This window comes from Stomoxys calcitrans, chromosome 5 (assembly GCF_963082655.1).
Source record: "Stomoxys calcitrans chromosome 5, idStoCalc2.1, whole genome shotgun sequence".
NCBI lineage: Eukaryota > Metazoa > Arthropoda > Insecta > Diptera > Muscidae > Stomoxys > Stomoxys calcitrans.
In genome coordinates, this window is record NC_081556.1 from 73,151,560 (window position 1) to 73,169,880 (window position 18,321).

At 39.0% G+C, this 18,321-nt stretch overlaps 1 protein-coding gene across 1 annotated transcript; it reads left to right on the top strand.

The window, feature by feature from the left end:
* Positions 1-7,595: 7,595 nt before the first annotated feature.
* Positions 7,596-16,828, top strand: LOC106081333 (tetraspanin-9). Its single transcript, XM_059369448.1, has 6 exons — positions 7,596-7,655; positions 7,918-8,107; positions 15,900-16,109; positions 16,176-16,340; positions 16,404-16,601; positions 16,659-16,828. The coding sequence occupies exons 2-6, from the start codon at positions 8,048-8,050 to the stop codon at positions 16,737-16,739; spliced, it is 714 nt and encodes a 237-aa protein (XP_059225431.1). The 5' UTR covers positions 7,596-7,655; positions 7,918-8,047; the 3' UTR covers positions 16,740-16,828.
* The last annotated feature ends 1,493 nt before the right edge of the window (positions 16,829-18,321 follow it).

Genomic DNA, 18,321 nt, shown 5'->3' on the forward strand with positions numbered 1-18,321 from the left:
CCTTTGTTTGCCTAAAAGGAGATATCGGGAAAAGATCTCGACAAATGCGATCTATGGTGGAGGGTATATAAGATTCGGCCCGTCTGAACTTAGCACGCTTTTACTTGTTTCAGTTAATTGATATAAGTTTAGTTGTGAGATATATCAGGTTGAGGACCGATTCAAACTATACTTGGCATGGATGGTGGAGGTCACAGAAGAAGTCATTGTGCAATTCTTTTAAATGAAAATTTACGGCTATAACTTCAAGTCGTCAGCCATATTTTCGGAATTATTTTCTAATCTCCAAATATAAAGCATAATATGGAGTTGAGTCTGCCACCTTCAAAATTAAGGATACGAATGGAAAGTATGGCGTTGAATTTAAGGACGATGAGGTCGAAGTACGGGGCCCTGAACGGGTTCCTGGCTCACGACGTTGTATTGGCCTGGGTACCCATACACATCGGTGTTCTGGAAAACGGACGAGTATGCCAGAAGGCGATCCTCCACGGCAAGCTGACTTATGACCGGTCTTGTACATATTTCACTTTAATCGGCTATTGGAGAACATTTAACCCATTAAACGAACGTATAATAGCGTTCCAAGCACCTTGGTCTTTTGCGTTGGTTCTATAATTTCTGAAACCAGGGTTTGATGTATCTCTCACCACTCGATCTTCCCATCGAGCTTTTGGCCGTCCCAGTTTGCGTGTACCATCGTGATCGCCTTCAGAAGGCTTTTTCGCTGAGCTTTTTCATTCATTCTGACAACATGATCTATCCAACGCAACCGATGTATTTTGATATGTTTAACTATGTTGATGTTGCAGCTCATACAGTTCGCGGTTCATACGATGCCGATACTCTCCATCAATGCCAAGTGGTCCATAAATTTTACGAAAAATCTTTCTTTCAAACACCCCAAGCACTGACTCTTCTGCTTTCACAAGTACCCATGCCTCAGAATCATATAACAACACGGGTAGAATCAGTGTCATGTAAAGTGTGATCTTCATCTGTCGAGTGGTGGCCTTGTTTCTAAACTTTCTACTCAACCGAAAGTAGCATCTGTTTTCCAGTATTATTCTTTGCCTTATTTCAAAACTGGTGTCATTTGTTTCGGTTACGACGGTGCCTAGGTAGATAAAATTGCTGACTATCTCAAAGTGATGGTTCCAGACTATTTCCATTTTCTTCGTCTTCTCGGACGTTTTGGGAGTTGATACCATCAATTTTGTCTTATCTCCATTTACTGCCAGACCCATTTTCACTAATCTCTTTCGAATCTTTCAAAGATCGAAAAAGATTTCAAAGATCGAAAGATCTCCGTTGGGTTGCCAGGCAACCCTGGTCAGCTGCTGACCGTAAGAAGACGAGGAAGTTACTGGCCCTCGATAAGCGGTCACTGAGTATGATAACCGGATACTGAGCGATATGGCGGCATGCATACGCACAACGGCTACTGTGGATGATGCTTTGATGAAGATGGGACGATCGAACACCTGCTCTGCTCATAGCCTTTTCATCGTAGGTAGGCGGTGCTTCTCCGATCTCTGTGAACTTGCAGATATATCTGGGAAGTCTCCCCAGATACGTGGATAAGGTCTCGGTCATTGTGTCCGTCATGACAAGTCACTGCCTAATCGAAAAACTTGCTGACTGACTAAAAATGGATGCAAGTAACGACTTCTGCAGAATCTGTGAGGACGTCAAGGAAGAAGAGACTATTGAATAAAGGCGTGCAGCAGTGTAGCCATATACATACCTTATACTATTGGTATAAATGGGACGATATGTGTAATAGTTATGGTATGGCTTTGCCTGTGCGAACTCACTAAACTAAGGATCCCAATTTGGGATGAAAAGTCAACTTTTGTATTTTTCGACTTTTTGTTTTGTAAAAAATCAATTTTTATACTTTGTTAAAAGTCGAATTATGCAAAAAGTAGACGTTACGACTTTTTGTAAAAGATTTGCAAAATATCCTAAATACTCACATTTCCTACAAGTTCTCGTAGACTTTTGCCATCAAGTTATATTATTTTTTTTATACCCACCACCATAGGATGGGGTATACTAATTTAGACATTCCGATTGAAACAACTCGAAATATTCGTCTAAGACCCCATAATTTATACATATTCTTGATCGTCTTGACGTTCTGAGTCGATATAGCCATGTCCGTCCATCCGTCTGTCAAAATCACGATAGAGGTCGTACGCGTAAAGCTAGCCGCTTGAATTTTAAACAGATACTTAGTATCGACGTAGATCTTTGGGGATTGCAAATGGGTCTATCGATTCAGATAGATATAGCTCCCATATAAACCGATCTCCCGATTTGACTTCTTGACCCCTTACAAGCCGCAATATTTGTCCGATTTGGCTGAAATTTTGCATGTATTGTTCTGTTATGACTTCCAACAACTGTACCAAGCACGGTTCAAATCAGTCTATAACCTGAAATAGCACCCATATAAACCGATCGCCTGATTTGATTTCTTAAGCCGCAATTTTTGTCCGATTTGGCTGCAATTTTGCATGCATTGTTCTGTTATGACTTCCAACAACTGTACGGTCAAGTACGGTCCAAATCAGTCTATAATCTGATAGAGCCCCCATATAAACCGATCGCCTGATTTGATTTATTTAGTCCTTACAAGCCGCAATTTGTGTCCGATTTGGCTGAAATTTTGCATGTATTGTTCTGTTATGGCTTCCAACAACTATACCAAATACATGTCCGTCCGTCTGTCTGTTGAAATCACGCTACAGTCCTTAAAAATATAGATATTGAGCTGAAACTTTGCACAGATTCTTATTTTGTTTATAAGCAGGTTAAGTTTGAAGATGGGCTATATCGTTCTATATCTTGATATAGCCATCATATAGACCGATCCGCCGATTAAAGGTTTTAGGCCAATAAGCGCCACATTTATTATCCGACTTTCCTGAAATTTGGAACAGAGAGTTTTGTTAGGCCACTCGACATACTTCTTCAATTTGGACCCGATCGGTCTAGATTTGAATATAGCTGCCATATATACCTATCTCTGCATTGAAAGTCTTTGGCCTATAATAAGGGGAACTATTTTCCGATTACCAAAATTTGGCACTGTGAGTTGTGTTAAGCCACTCGACATCCTTCTTCAATTTGGTCCAGATCGGTCCACAATTGGATATAGCTGCCATATAGACCGATCTCTTGATTTAAGGTATTGGGCCCATAAAAGACGCATTTATAGACGGATTTTTCCGAAATTTGCGACAGGGTGTTGTGTATGGCCCCTCGACATTTTTCACAAGATCAGTTCAGATTTGAATATAGCTGCCATATAGACCGATCTCTCGATTTAAGGTTTTGGGTCTATAAAAGGCGCATTTAATGTCCGATGTCGGCGAAATTAGGGACAGTGGGTCTTGTAAGAGCCTTCGACATTTTTTCAATTTTGCCCAGATCGGTCCAGATTTGGATATAGCTGCCATATAGACCGATCTCACTATTTAAGGTTTTGGGCCCATAAAAAGCGCATGTATTGTCCGATGTCCGAAACTTTTGGCAGTGAGTTGTATTAGGCCCCTCAACATCCCTCTATAATTTGGAATAGATCGGTTCAGATTTGAATTTAGCTGTGTGTTGTTCGATTGTGTACTGTTCGATTCCCTTATCAAGCTCTGTGATATGGGACCACCTTTTTATAGCCGATTCCGGACGGCGTGCCGCTGTGTGATACCTTGTTGAGGAGAAGTTTTTACATAGCATAGAACCTCACAAATGTCCCCAGTATTAGGAGGGCTGAAAACTTTTTCTGGTGGTTTCGCCAGGATTCAAACCGAAGCGTTCAGCGTCATAGGCGGCCATACTAGCCTCTGAGCTACGCTGCCCTTCATGGTGTTGGGTATAAAAATGCTACTGTATTCCTCCAAATTTATTTAATTTCAAAAGCTTTATTCTGCACAAAACATTACTATCGCTATCAAAATCATACACTTTCATGATAAGATCTCACAACGCGAAAAACTGTCTGCAATATAACATAGTCTCAAAATATGAAGATTAGAAAAAATCGTATGGTTTATATTCTCTAAAGCAGATCTTCAATCAAAAAAAAAAAATATTTATTGTCATGTCAATCACATAAATTTCAGACAACATCTATTGTACTATTTCGAAATGGTACAAGTATTTCACAACATTTCTTTCGGTGTATCGAACTTTGTTTATAGAAAAAACGCGTGGGTCTGGCGCACACACACATCAATTTATCACAATTCTGTTGAACTTGCTGCACTAAAATATGGTCAAAACAAGTAAGCCAACAACAAAAGTGTGGCCGCCCTGGCCAAAACGCCACCAACAACGACAAAAACAGCATCGGCAACAAAATGACGACGACGACAACAGAAATACAATAATTCCATTACCAAAAGGCCCACTTATCAGTGAGACATTAGAACAATACATTACCCATCGCTAGCTTCGGATATGTCGTAGGAGGTGCCTAGAATAGCCCAAGATCACTGTCAGCATCTCTCCGACTGCATGAGAGCTGATTAGTCAGCGGGCACAAGTCTAACTACCCCACGGCAATATAACCACACCACCAACAACAGCTCAATGAAAGCAGAGGTGGTACCGACCCCTCGCCGACCACAAAAACAATGGCTAAGATAAAATTGTATTGAAAAAAGTTTAAAAATATAAACAAACATTTTCTATTTTGAAACAGAGTGTACGTGTGAGTAGATTGAGCAAAAATGAAATACGCATTGGCAATCCGGTCATTCAGAATTTTGAATGCCTTATAATGGCTTTAACATGTCCAGCTATTTTGAAGCAAAAGACAAGTCGTTCAACAAAACAAGTGAAGAGAAAACAAGCAACAGGCAAATGGGCTTTAAGTTCGGCCGGGCCGAATCTTACATACCCTCCACCAATTGGCAATTCAAAATAAATTGATCGGATTCTGTATATGGATCTCATATCAGAATATAGACCAGTTTCGACAATGCTAAGCATGAATGTTGAGAGCCATAACAAAACACCACCAACATTTCAGACAAATTGCGCAAGAAATCAAATTGGGATTTAGATTTATATTGGAGCTATATCAGGTTATGTACCGATGCAGACAAACCGAACAATAATTGCTCTCTCTCTCTGAAGACTCAAGAAGTCAAACCAAGACATTGACCAATGCAGACAATGGTTAGGTTGAAAAGAGGGTGCAGATATTAATCCGCCCCATGCCACTATGGACATACACCTAAGCCAGTAATCGGCTAGTTGTGCGCTCTGAAAACTATAAAGTAACCTCTAAAAATAAAATTTTAAGTTAGGAATTCCGTGCTACTTACAAAATCCTTAATTGTTTTCAATACCATTGCCCTAACTTGATTCATGTCTGATATTGTATCTCCAACTAAGTGCCGGTATCTGTTAGACGCGAAAGCCGGGCAATGACAAAGGAAATGCTCCAACGTCTCATCATCTTCCCGGCATGCCCTACACATGCTATCACTTGCCACACCGATTTTACATAAGTAAGCTCGTAGTCCTAAGTGTCCCGTTATGATACCAATAGCTATACTGACCTCCTTCTTGCTTCCTTTCAGTAATAGCCTCATCTTCACACCATCTGGATCCCCCCATAGGACTTTCGCCGTCCTACCGACCATTTCGCTGTTCCACAATGTTGCATGCGCATTCGTCGCCCACTCCCTTAACTCGGACTGCGTCGACCCGAAAGGCTTCGGGTTAACCAAGTTTATTGACAGCAGTCCTCTGGCCTTTACCGCCAAATCGGGCCGATATGGCCCGACACCCAAACGATGCGGATTTTCACATCCACAGAGAAGGCGTTAATCTCCTTCTTACACTGTAAGACTGTTCGTGACCTTACTGTCCTGATTGTTATTGCCCTTATGGCAATTTTACTGTCGGTAAAGATGTTCACACTAGCACCACACCACTTCACGCATTCCGTGATTGTTCGGATCTCCGCCTGCAGGACCGTATTATGGTCAGGTAGTCTAAAACAGATCTCAGTCCTAGGGTTCTCAATTTAAACCCCCAGGCCCACTCTGTCCTCTAGCTTTGATCCATCCGTTTAACATGATCTTCCAGATGTCAATACTACGGTTTCGTCAATCCAAGACTATGCCGATGGCAGCAGTGCCTCGCACTCGACTTCAAGGTTCATCCCAGGTATCCGATCGGAAACCTCTTCCCTTCCTTCCAGGTTTGCAATCGTCGCCTCGTTTATACCGCGATGGTATGAGCTGCTCCCATTCTCAATCCATTATCCCATCGCCTTAAGTCTCATAGCCGCAGTGGCTGCCTCACATTTAATCTGTATGTTCATGGGTCGGATATCTAGAAAAGTCTCCAGTGCAGATGCAGACAATACTCTGCACAGATTTTGCAAGTTATAGCAAGGCACTGCGTGCACAATTCCGAAAACGGGATAATAACTGCACCGTGGCTCAATAAGTCAAATTGCGATCTCGATTTGTACGGCAGCCATATCTAAACATGAACCGTTTTGGCCCATTTAAATCACAACAAATTTACACCTATTAAGTATTGTGCACAATTTCAATTTCTAGATCGGAGGCTGGTTAAAAATTGTTACCCCCCTTTTCAAGGCCCCATGTGGTGCGGACGCCTCTTGGCAGGCCTCTAAATTTGGTCAACTCGGAGTTTTGAAAAATTGTTCAGGCTGCCAATTCTTCATTTGTTGTCCGATTTTCAACCATCGCTAGATGGTGGTCAAAGATCCTTACAAAAAAGTCCACTTGAGGTATATAATATCTCCACTGATTTCGGGGATTTTCAACTTTTTGTTTCTTGTTGTTAAATTTTGGACCGGGTTTTGCTTCGTATTTTGTTATTTACGATGGCATTTGTAGTTCGATTTTCGTTTTGATGCATGATTTGGATTGGTGACAAAATTCAGAATGATAATACCTCAGCACTACCTCTGAGCAATTTTGAAAATCGGAACACAAATGAAAATTTGGCAGCCAGAACAATTTTTCGAAATGCCGTGGGGGTCCAATTTTGGGGCCTGTTAATAGGCGCCCGCATCACCTAGAGCATATGATCTCGATAATACCTCAGCTCTAACTATTTCAAATATCAAAGAGTTACCGCTATCCAATCACAAATGGCATATTTTTTATCCCATTGTGCGTCGTATGGTGAAGGTACAAAAATTGGGATAAATTCGGCATGTACGATTATCGGAAGAAATAAACTCAGATAACGTTAGAGCCCCAAAAAGTCAACTCGGGTGATTGGTTTATAAGAGTGCTTTGTGTATTAAAGATAGATCTTTACTTATTGATACCGCTTAGGGCTCAGGAATTCAGATTGAAATAGCCATATTCAAAACTGAACCGATATGGCTGATTTGCTTTATGCGACCTTAGCCCAAATTGTTGTCGACTTCCTCTTTACCTTAATTTTAAAATTAAAATCATAATAGGGCAACAGTAATGATGTGAGTGTATGTACAAACAGATGATGACATTAAGCATACATGCTAATATATGATAGGGTTGACACACATTCACTAGCATCCATGAAGACTTCATATCTCAGTAGAATTTTGTTTGTGAAACGAAACGGTTTGCTCTGATTTGAATTTTCTAATTGTGCTCCCTATTCCGGTAATGGTTTTGTAAACAAATCGAATGAAAAGCCGTGCAAAATCTCCGTGTTCTTACAACTACAAGCACATAGATTGATATACAGTAGATGAAATAATTCAGTGCTGATTGAATGACGTGAAATTCAAAACTTATTGCATTAATATTCAAGCAAAGAAACATCTAACAGATTAAAATGCATTTTGTATAGAAAATGAATACTAAAATTACGTCACTTTCCTTTTTTATTGAAATGTTTCTTGTTTTGCATTGTGTATTTCAGATTTCAGCTCATCACTCAGTGATAGGTAATTCGCGAGTTGCCATTCAACAATTATGCATATTTTTTTCAAAAACTAAAATAAAAACGAAAGTGTTAAAAAACAAAGAACAAAAATAAACAAATCGAAAATATGGGATTAGAAACATCGACGCTGAAGCACATCTTGTTGTTGCTGAATTTTATTTTTGCAGTAAGTTCTAATGAGTCATGCATGCTCATCATGGGTTAATTTTAAAGCGCTCGAAAATGCATTTGCTGTATTTCGTTCATGTTAATACAATTTATTGAAATTTTCTCATATTCCAGACGAATTAAATTTAAAACATTTGTAGAGGTATACGCTATTCATTGCAAAGAATGTTAAGATGCAAATTTCAAATCCTTGGGCTAAAATGTTCATTACGAAGGAGTTAAGTATTTGAGTATTTTCAGAGTGGGTCAGAGATTGGCATGTCCACTAAACGTTTGTGTGGAAATTCCGAAGAGAACTTTACAGACATTTTCCCCTCCTAGTGCTGGCGATACTTGTGAGGTATTTTCCTTAGATAATCAGCCGTGTAAACTTCCCTACTTTTAATGGAATCGACCTGCGTCAAGCTATTCGGACTAGGCAATAAAAAAGAGGTGACTTTCCTTACGCTTAAACTTGTTACGGACAGCACTCACTGATATGAGAGAAATATTCCCGATGTTCTTTAATGAAATGTTCATGGGCGATAATTTCGCAAAACTATTAGTATTTATAGAAGGATGCAATCATCGTTTGCTGCCAAATGACCCATTTGAATGTAATTGTAGGCGTTTGCGTTTTTACCAAATTAAAGCCTAGTTGTTATTTTATTACATTGAATGTTTAAGATTTTCGAGTTCGAAATTGAATTGCATTCAACATCATATAATTATTTTATATATAATTGTTTTTAATCATTATGGCAGGAATAAAATAAATTTAAACAAGTAAGAGCGTGCTAAATTCGGCCGGGCCGAATTTTATATACCCTCCACCATGGATCGTATTTGTAGAGATCTTTGCGCGGCATCTTTTTTTAGGCAAACAAAGAATAATGAATAAGAACTGTAATAATATTGAATTGAAAACTAAAAATTGTAGAAGTCGTTGTGTAATATTTCAGTCCATTCGGATAAGAATTGCACCTTGTAGGGGCTCAAGAAGCAAAATCGGAAGATCAGTTTATATGGGAGCTGTATTAAGCTATATATCGATTCACACCATATTTAACATGTATGTTGAAGGTCATGGGAGAAGCCGATGTTCCAAATTTGGATGATAACTGCGCCCTCTAGAGGCTCAAGTAGTCAAGATCCCAGATCGGTTTATATGGCAGCTATATCAGGTTATGCATCGATTTGCGCCATACTTAACACAGTTGTTGGAAGTCATAACAAAATACCTTCTGAAAATTTCCAGCCAAATCGGATGAGAATTGCGCCCTCTAGCGGATCAAGAAGACAACATCCAAGATCGGTTTATATAGCAGCTATACCAGGTTATAATCCGATTTAAACCGTATTAAGCACAGTGGTAGCAAGTGACACAAAAACACCACGTGCAAAATTACAGCCAAATCGGATAAGAATTACGCCCTCTAAAAGCTAAAGAAGTTAGGACCCAAGATCGGTTTATATGGCAGCTATATCAGGTTATGAACCGATTTGAACCATACTTAGTAAGTGATATCAAAACACTACGTGCAAATTTTCAGTCAAATTGAACGGGAATTGCGCCCTCTAAAGGCTCAAGAAGTCAAGACCAAAGATCGGTTTATATGGCAGCTATATCAAAACATGGACCGTCGAAAGCACGCTAACTTTCGAAGGAGTAAAGCTAGCCGCTTGAAATTTTGCACAAATACTTCTTTTTAGTGTAGGTCAGTTGGGATTGTAAATGGGCCATATCGGTCCATGTTTTGATATAGCTGTCATCGATCGGTTTATCTTGGGTCTTGACTTCTTGAGCCTCTAGAGGGCGCAATTCTCATCCGATTGGAATGAAATTTTGATCGACGTGTTTCGCCATGACTTCCAGTAACTGCGCTAAGTTAGGCTTAAATCGGTACACAACCTGATATAGCTGTCATATAAACCGATCTAGGGACTTGACCGTTTAAGCTTCTAGAGGGCGCAATTCCTATCCGATTTGGCTGAAATTTAGCATGACGTATTTTATTATGATTTTAAACAACTGTGCCAAATAAGGTTCAAATCGGTTAATAACCCGATATAGCTGCCATATAAAACGATCTGGGATCTTGACTTCTTGAGCCTCTAGAGGTCGCAATTATTATCCGATTTACATGAAATTTTGTACGATTTTTTTCGTTTGGAACTCCTTGAAATACCATGTACATTGTTGATCGTCTTGACATTCTAACCCGATCTAGCCAGCTCCAATCATCTATCAAGTGTCTACGATCTACATATAAATACTGCAGTTAATGAGCTTTGATGCTATGTACCAGTTTGATGGACAATGGTACTGATGAGTTGAGCTTACTCAGCCGTTCAGTCTATGACGCCAAATGCCTCATCATAAAAAATTATTCAGCGGTGGTTATCCCCTCATTATGATGGCGACATTTGTGATATACTGTACCATCTAGTATGGCAGCCATGTACAAATTTCTCAACAAAGAGGTGTTGCACTGCGGCACGCCATTCGGGTTCGGTTATAAAAAAGGAGTTTAAACTTGAATCGGACAGCACTCAGTGATATGTGAAAAGTTTGCCCCTGTTCCTTAATGGAATGCTCATGGGCAAATTTTCAATGTGCAATCAATGACAGTGCCCGCCAATTTATTATATCTATTCCAATATCTAAGATATCTTTAAAAAACATTTTTGTGAACATAAGCTCGATCAATTCCCCTACACATGGATTAACGTAAAGATTTAATTTACATTAATTAGCGACTTATGAGTTTTAAATTATTATGTATGCATCACTGTGTATTATTGAAACATCACAGAGTGTTATTGAAAGCAAAAATAATTTCTATTCCAAACCATAGCAATTGACACTGTTTCCTTCAATTTTTTAAGTATTTCTATCTCATATTGGTTCGTTATTTCCCAATCCAGTAATGGCAAACAGCTCTTGTTTTTGAGATATAGCTTAAGGCGGACATTTACATTTACCCAGATTTTCGTTTTTCGTGTAGAATGCCTTTGCATTCTGGCCTTGGCGGTGAAGGCCAGATAATTGCCGTCAATAAACTTGCTTAACCCGAAGCTTTTCGGGTTTACGCAGTCCGAGTTCAGGGCGTGGGCGACGAATGCGCATGTAACCCTGTGGAACAACGAAACGTTCGGTACGATGTGCGCAGATGAGGCTATTACTGAAAGGAAGTAAGAAGGAGGTCAGTGTAGCTATTGGTGTCATAACGAGACACATAGGACTACGAGCTCACATATGCAAAATCGGTGCGGCAAGTGATAGCATGTGTAGGGCATGTGGGGAAGATGATGATCATATCCTATGTCATAGCCCGGCTTTCGCGTCTAACAGACACCAGTACTTAGGTGGGAACCAACTTAGGGGAGTGGCATGGAAAATAATTAACCTACCCTTACCTATGCACTTTAGCGTGAGGTGTTTTATTTGAAGTCCTAGACGTGTGCTAAGTTTCATCAAAGTCGGTCCAGATCCCATATATATATATCAACCGATATGTTCCTATTATAGGAAAATCTTCAAGGTTATATTCTTTAATTCGACATATGTTCCGTGTAGTAAAATTAAATAGTAGGTAGACACGGTAGTGTAGGGCATTATATAGTTGGCTTCGCCCGACCTTTGCCTTTCCTCACTGGTTGGCATTGAGTTAACTTACTTAACCCATAAATGCCGAATTTATCATTCCATTTCTCTGAAATTTGAAACAGTGAGTTGGACAAGACCTCTCGATGTCTGAACCGAGTATACTCAACAGCAGAACGTACTAATGTATAGCTGCCAATATAGACTGATCTGCTGATTTATAGTTAAGTTTTATAAAAAGCGCATTTGGTAACCGATTTGGCTGAAGTTTGGAACAATGGGTTGCGCTAGGTCAAGCGATGTTCGGAGAGATTATGGTCTACATTAAACTTTATTTGAATATAGTCCGATCTGCGGTTTTAGCGTCATATGCTTTTTTATTACCCATCTTCTCTGAGATTTGAATCCGTAACTTGTATAAGGCTACTCGGCAACTGAACCAAATATGTCTAGATCGACCCTATATGGATATGGTAGAGTTATAAGAAAATAGAGTAGTAAATATTTCCATGGTCTAGAACGAGAGGCAAATGCAGTGATATCTTCGCTCATCCTTACCCTTAAGTTTATTACCAGCCTAAATACACATGCAGCACAAATAGGGAGTAGTATGGTTAGAAAATATGAATATGTTTAGCCCCCTCATAAACCGATTTGATTTCTTGGAGGTTGTAATGCTCAAACCTAAGGTTATTGACCAAATCGGTCAATAACCTTATGTACCTCCATGTAAACTTATCTCACAATTTGATTTCTTGGGACTCCAGAGAGCCCAATTTTAAGCCGATTTGAAATTTTGCACGTCGACTGCTGTTGATTTTTACATATGTGCCAATTAAAGTTTAATCGGTTCATAACCCGATATAGCTCTCATATAACCCGATCTCCCGATTTGACTTTATATGCCCCCAGATGACGAATTTATTGTCCGATTTTGCAGGCGATGATTCGTCATTGCGTCCAACATCCATGCTAAGTATGACCCCAATCGATTTATAGTATAGCTCTCATATAAACTGATCTCGCGATTAGACTTCTTGAGCCTCAAGAGGGAGCAAATTATTTTCTGGTTTAGCTGAAATTTTGAAACATGATTTTCGATTTTCCAACATTTGTAGCAATTATGGTCCATAGCTCCCATACAAATCGGCCCCCGATTTTACTCTTTGCAACGTTACATGACGTATTTTTTTTTTTCTTTTGAATACTTTTACAGAGAATTGGAACGCAAATTTGAGAAAAAAGGGAGACATTAAACAAAAATTTGTTGAGGGAATACAACTTACCACCACATGGGCAGGTTAAAGGTTAAAGCGATCTGGCTGCCTCAACTGTAGGAACTAGAAGATATCTTTCTTCGTTTTTTGCAGTGGTATAGTAAAATGTCAAATCAACGTCGATACCAAACAGTTTTTTAATATTGACCTGCTAGCGGAGACCCGGGCGATCACGGAATACGTAAGGTGGACATCGACGAAGAAGAGACTATAAAACATATGCTGTGTGTGCGTCCCACACTGGCAGTCAGAAGAAGTTCCACTATAGATTCTCATTTCTTTAAGAACTTGTCTGATTTAGCGAATGTGAACATTCGCATATCGTTGGGCTTTTTAAAGCGATCTGGATGGTTCAACTGTAGGAACTAGAAGGCATATTCGTTACTGTGGTATCACAATAGACGAAAACTACTGACTGGAGTAAGGGGGAATGAAAGAGCAGCTGATTTGGCCGAGAAGACCAGAGTACTGGCGTCAATAAACTTGGTTTAACCGAAGACTTTAGGGGCGACGCAGAGACGTACGCATGTAACACTATGGAACATCGTAACGGTCGGTAGGACGAAGAAAACAATATGGGGTGCTCCGGATCGTTAGAAGACGAGGATATTACTGAAAAGAAGTTAGAAGACATCAGTTCAGCTTTTGGTATGATAACGTGACACAAAGGACTACGAGCTCACACAAGCAAAATAGGTGCGGCGACTGAGAGCATGTGTAGGGCATGTGGGGAAGATGGTCCCAGCAAAAATTTTAACTTTACATCCAAGCCTACATTAAATGTCAATTTTTCTTTTTTTCTTTAGCTTTTTCACTGAATTATATTTTAAATTTTTTAGAAAAAATTAAAAAAGTAGCATTCATTTCCATGAATTGAATGAAGAAGAAAATAAAATTTTTCAAGCGACACACCTTTGTTAAAATCATGACATTTAATGCAGATTTGGAAGTAAAATAAAAAAAACAAGTAAAATCGTGCTAAGTTCGGCCGGGCCGAATCTTATATACCCTCCACCATGGATCGCATTTGTCGAGCTCTTTCCACGGTATCTCTTTTTAGGCAAACAAAGGATACAAGAATATTAAATATTGGAGACCATAGTAGAAGTCATTTTGTAAAATTTCAGCCAAATCTAGTAAGAATTGCGCATTTAAGGAGCTGAAGAAGTAAAATAGGGAAATCGGTTTATAGGGGAGCTGTATTGGCTATAAACCGATTCATACCATATTCGATACGTATGCTAAAGGTCATGGGAGAAGCCGTGGTACAAAATTTCAGCCAAATCGGTAATTCTTGCACTTTTTAAAGGCTCAAGAAGTCAAGTTCCCATATCGGTTTATATGGCAGCTATATCAGGTTATGGACCGATTTGAACTATTCTTAGCACAGTTATTAAAAGTCATAAGGAAACACCTCATGCAAAATTTCAGTTAAATCGGATAATAATTGCTCCCTGTAGAGGCTCAAAGTCAAGACCCCAGATCGGCTTATAATGCAGCTATATCAGGTTATGGGCCGATTTGAACTATTCTTAGCACAGTTGTTGAATGTTATAACAAAACACAGTTGCAGTTGCAAAATTTCAGTCAAATCGGATAATAATTGCGTCCTCTAGTGGCTCAAGAAGTCAAGACCCCAGAACGGTTTATATCCATACTTAGCACAGTTATTGGGAGTCATAACAAAACACCTCATGAAAAATTTCAGCCAAATCTGATGAGAATTGCACGCTCTATTGGCTCAAGAAGTCAAGATCCAAGATCGATTTATATGACAGCTATATGAAAACATAGACCGATTTGAACCATACTTAGCGCAATTATTGGAAGTGCAAATTTCAGTCAAATCGTATGAGAATTGCGCCCTCTAGTGGGTCAAGATGTCAAGACCCAAGATCGGCTTATATGGCAGCTATATCAAAACATGGACCGATTTGGCCCATTTACAATCTCAAACGATCTACACTAATAAAAAATATTTGTGAAAAATTTCAAGCGGCTGGCTTTACTCCTTCGAAAATTAACGTGTTTTTTGCGACAGACAGACGGACGGACATGGCTAGATCGACTTAAAATGACATGACGATCAAGAATATATATACTTTTTGGGGTCCCAGTATAACACCTCGAAATATAGGTGTTACAAACAGAATGACGAAATTAGTATACCCCCATCCTATGGTGGAGGGTATAATATTGATGGGGATGAGACGTTGGAGCATTTTGTCAGCCGGCTAACTACAACGGCACTTAGATGGGAACACATTACCAGAATTGAACCGAATTAGGGCCGAGGAACGGAGAACAATTAGGGATTTTATAAGAAACACGGAATTCCTGACTTAGATTTTCTTTTTCACAACAAGCTGATTATTCGCTAAGATGTAGACCCATAGAGGCATAAGGTGGATTAATATCCAAACCCTTTCAGCCTAATATCCGAACCCTACTTTACCTAATATTTTCCAGAGTATTAATTATTATGAATGTCGAAATATTTGAGAATATTTGTTTTGATGGAAGATTTAAGAAAGTAAGACCATTCTTTTGCTGTTGGTATGGTGTTCAAATATTGTTTGAACTCTTGCATGTTACTTTTTAATGAAATCTTCAGGCTGGCACTTCAAATCAGTGTTTATGAAACGAATTAAAAGAAAACACACTTCCATTAAAAAAGACGACAAAATATATTTCTTCACATCACTTTCCATGTCACATCTGCCATGTTAGCCAATTTCTGTAATGAATGGCTAGATTATTCTCAATTCTATATTTAGGTGATTGTGATCTCATTTGCCATATAAAGCAAACACATTTAAGAATTGATCGTAGCCCAAAATTTATGTAAATCATTTGCATCGTTATATCATGCTATGACTATTGACTTACACATATTGATAATTTATTTAAAATTTTTTGCATTTAAGGTCCTGGGTCTCATTCTGGTTGGATTTGGAATATATGTATTGGTGAACGCACCAGAGCACAAAACAGTAGTACATGGCGAAGAAACCACAGTGGATATTGGCGAAAACTTGGCCGCTGGCTTGGTTCTTGGATTGGGAATAGCCATAGTTCTCATTTCGATTTTCGGATGTCTGGCGGCCATTCACGAGTCCAAACGAAGACTTTTAATAGTAAGGTCATGTAGGATATGCTTAATTGGGTATCCGTAAAACAATGTTTCTCTATTCCAACAACAGTTTGTTGCAGTATTGTGTTGTTTGATCCTAATTCAGTTGCTGATGTCCAGTATGGCCTCACAGGGTTCCCGAGATGGTCTTGCTGGGAGTATAGAGAAAGGATTCAAAGAATTATGGGAGGAGGAGTTGCGGGAGCCCGGCGCTTTAGCCTACTACGAGAAATGGGTATGTAATGGTAAATGAAACTTATCTCCCGCATATTTATTATATCCCCCCTGCATTGGTCAGTTGCATTGTTGTGGCGTTAATGGTACAGCTGATTACATCGCAATCAAACATCCTGTCCCAAAAACTTGCTGCGCTGAAGAAAATTGTGCAGTAGCTGAAAACCTTTACGCAGAGGGATGTGAGGCGAAGTTCAATTCCTATTTAGCCAGTAAAATGTTGACATTCAATATTGTCAATAGCTTATTAATTTTTGGAGAGGTAAATCTATCCGCATGAACCACTTTAATGATTAAATAATTACTTTTTTCCAAACAGATTGGCGCTGCTGTGTTCGGCTGGCTTCTATTTAGCAATTTGAAAAACGAAAGTCGACGTTCGAACCTAACATGGATATAGTAAATGTTCAATATAAGTGTTACTTTTGTTTTTTGTTTTTTTAATAATGCTTTAATAATAATATTCAAATGAATGTCAAAAAACTAAAATTAAAGCCTAGTGCTGACTTCGACTTTTCGCCCGAACAACTGTTAAAACGCATTATAAAACATGTAAGGATTGGATAAAGTCGGACAAAGCCGACTTTTTGGATATACAGGCTAAGTCGTGGAATTTGCTTAAATTTGATATGTAGAATTCCGTTCAAAATCTATACACATTGTAGGAGCCATAGAGTAAATCGCTGTGCAAATTTTTGAAAAGATTGATTGCTAAATGGATTAGTAAAGACCTTAAAAGTGTAAATCAAGAGATGCATATATCAGAGCTATATTTCAAACAAGAAATTTCTATGAAATTCATCTGTCAACAAAAAAAGTTATAAGACAACCCAAGTGCCAAATTTTGTAAAGATCGTTTAAGAAATTACTAAATTATTGAGTATTATTAAAAATCGGACGAAAACGAGTGTGGAAGCTATATCTAAATCTGAACCGATTTCCAATAAATTCAATAGCAATACTGGGAATCATAAGGGAATCCTTTGTGCCAATTTTTGTATGAATCGGTTAACAAATGACAAAATTATTGCAATAATAGTCCAAATCGGATGAATATATGTATGGGAGCTGTATCTAAATCTGATCTGATTTCTACGAAATTTACCAATTATGTCTTGACTTATAAGAGAACCTCTCGTTCAAAATTTCATGAAAATCGGCTTACAAATGACGATATAATTCAAACTTTAGTCCAAATCGGGCGCTATATGGGAGCTATATCTTAATCTAAACCAATTTTTTTTCAATTTCAGACATGGACAGACAGACTGACAGACAGTATGACAGACAGACAGACTGGCACACTGACAGACAGACTGGCACACTGACAGACAGACTGGCACACTGACAGACAGGCGGACATAGCTAAATCGAATCAAAAAGTGATTCTGAGTCGATCGGTATACTCATCAATGGGAGGCCACCGTAGCGCAGAGTTTAGCATGTCCGCCTATGACGCTGAACGCCTGGGTTTGAATCTTGGCGAGACCATCATAAAATTTTCAGCGGTGGTTTTCCCCTCCTAATGCTGGCAACATTTCTTAGGTACTATGCCATGGAAAACTTCTCTTTAAAGAGGTGTCGCACTGCGGCACACTGTTCGGTCTCGGCTATAAAAAGGAGGTCCCTTATCATTGAGCTTAAACTTGAATCGGACTGCACCCATTGATATGTGGGAAGTTTGCCCCTGTTCCTTAGTGGAATTTTCATAGGCAAAATTTGCAATTTGGGTCTATCTCTCATCTTTCTGGGCATTAAGTTTGGCCGGGCCGAACTTTGGATACCCACCACCTCGGATATATGTATTTAAAATCTTTCGTCATAATACAGTGAAAAATTCATCATTTATGAACCCATAGCAGATATATATAAATATAGTCCAATCTCCACATTCTTCAAGAAGCTGTTTGTAACACAACTCATTGCACTACATTCATCGGTTATAGGTCTAAGAACTTCAATCGGGAGATCGGTATATGCAT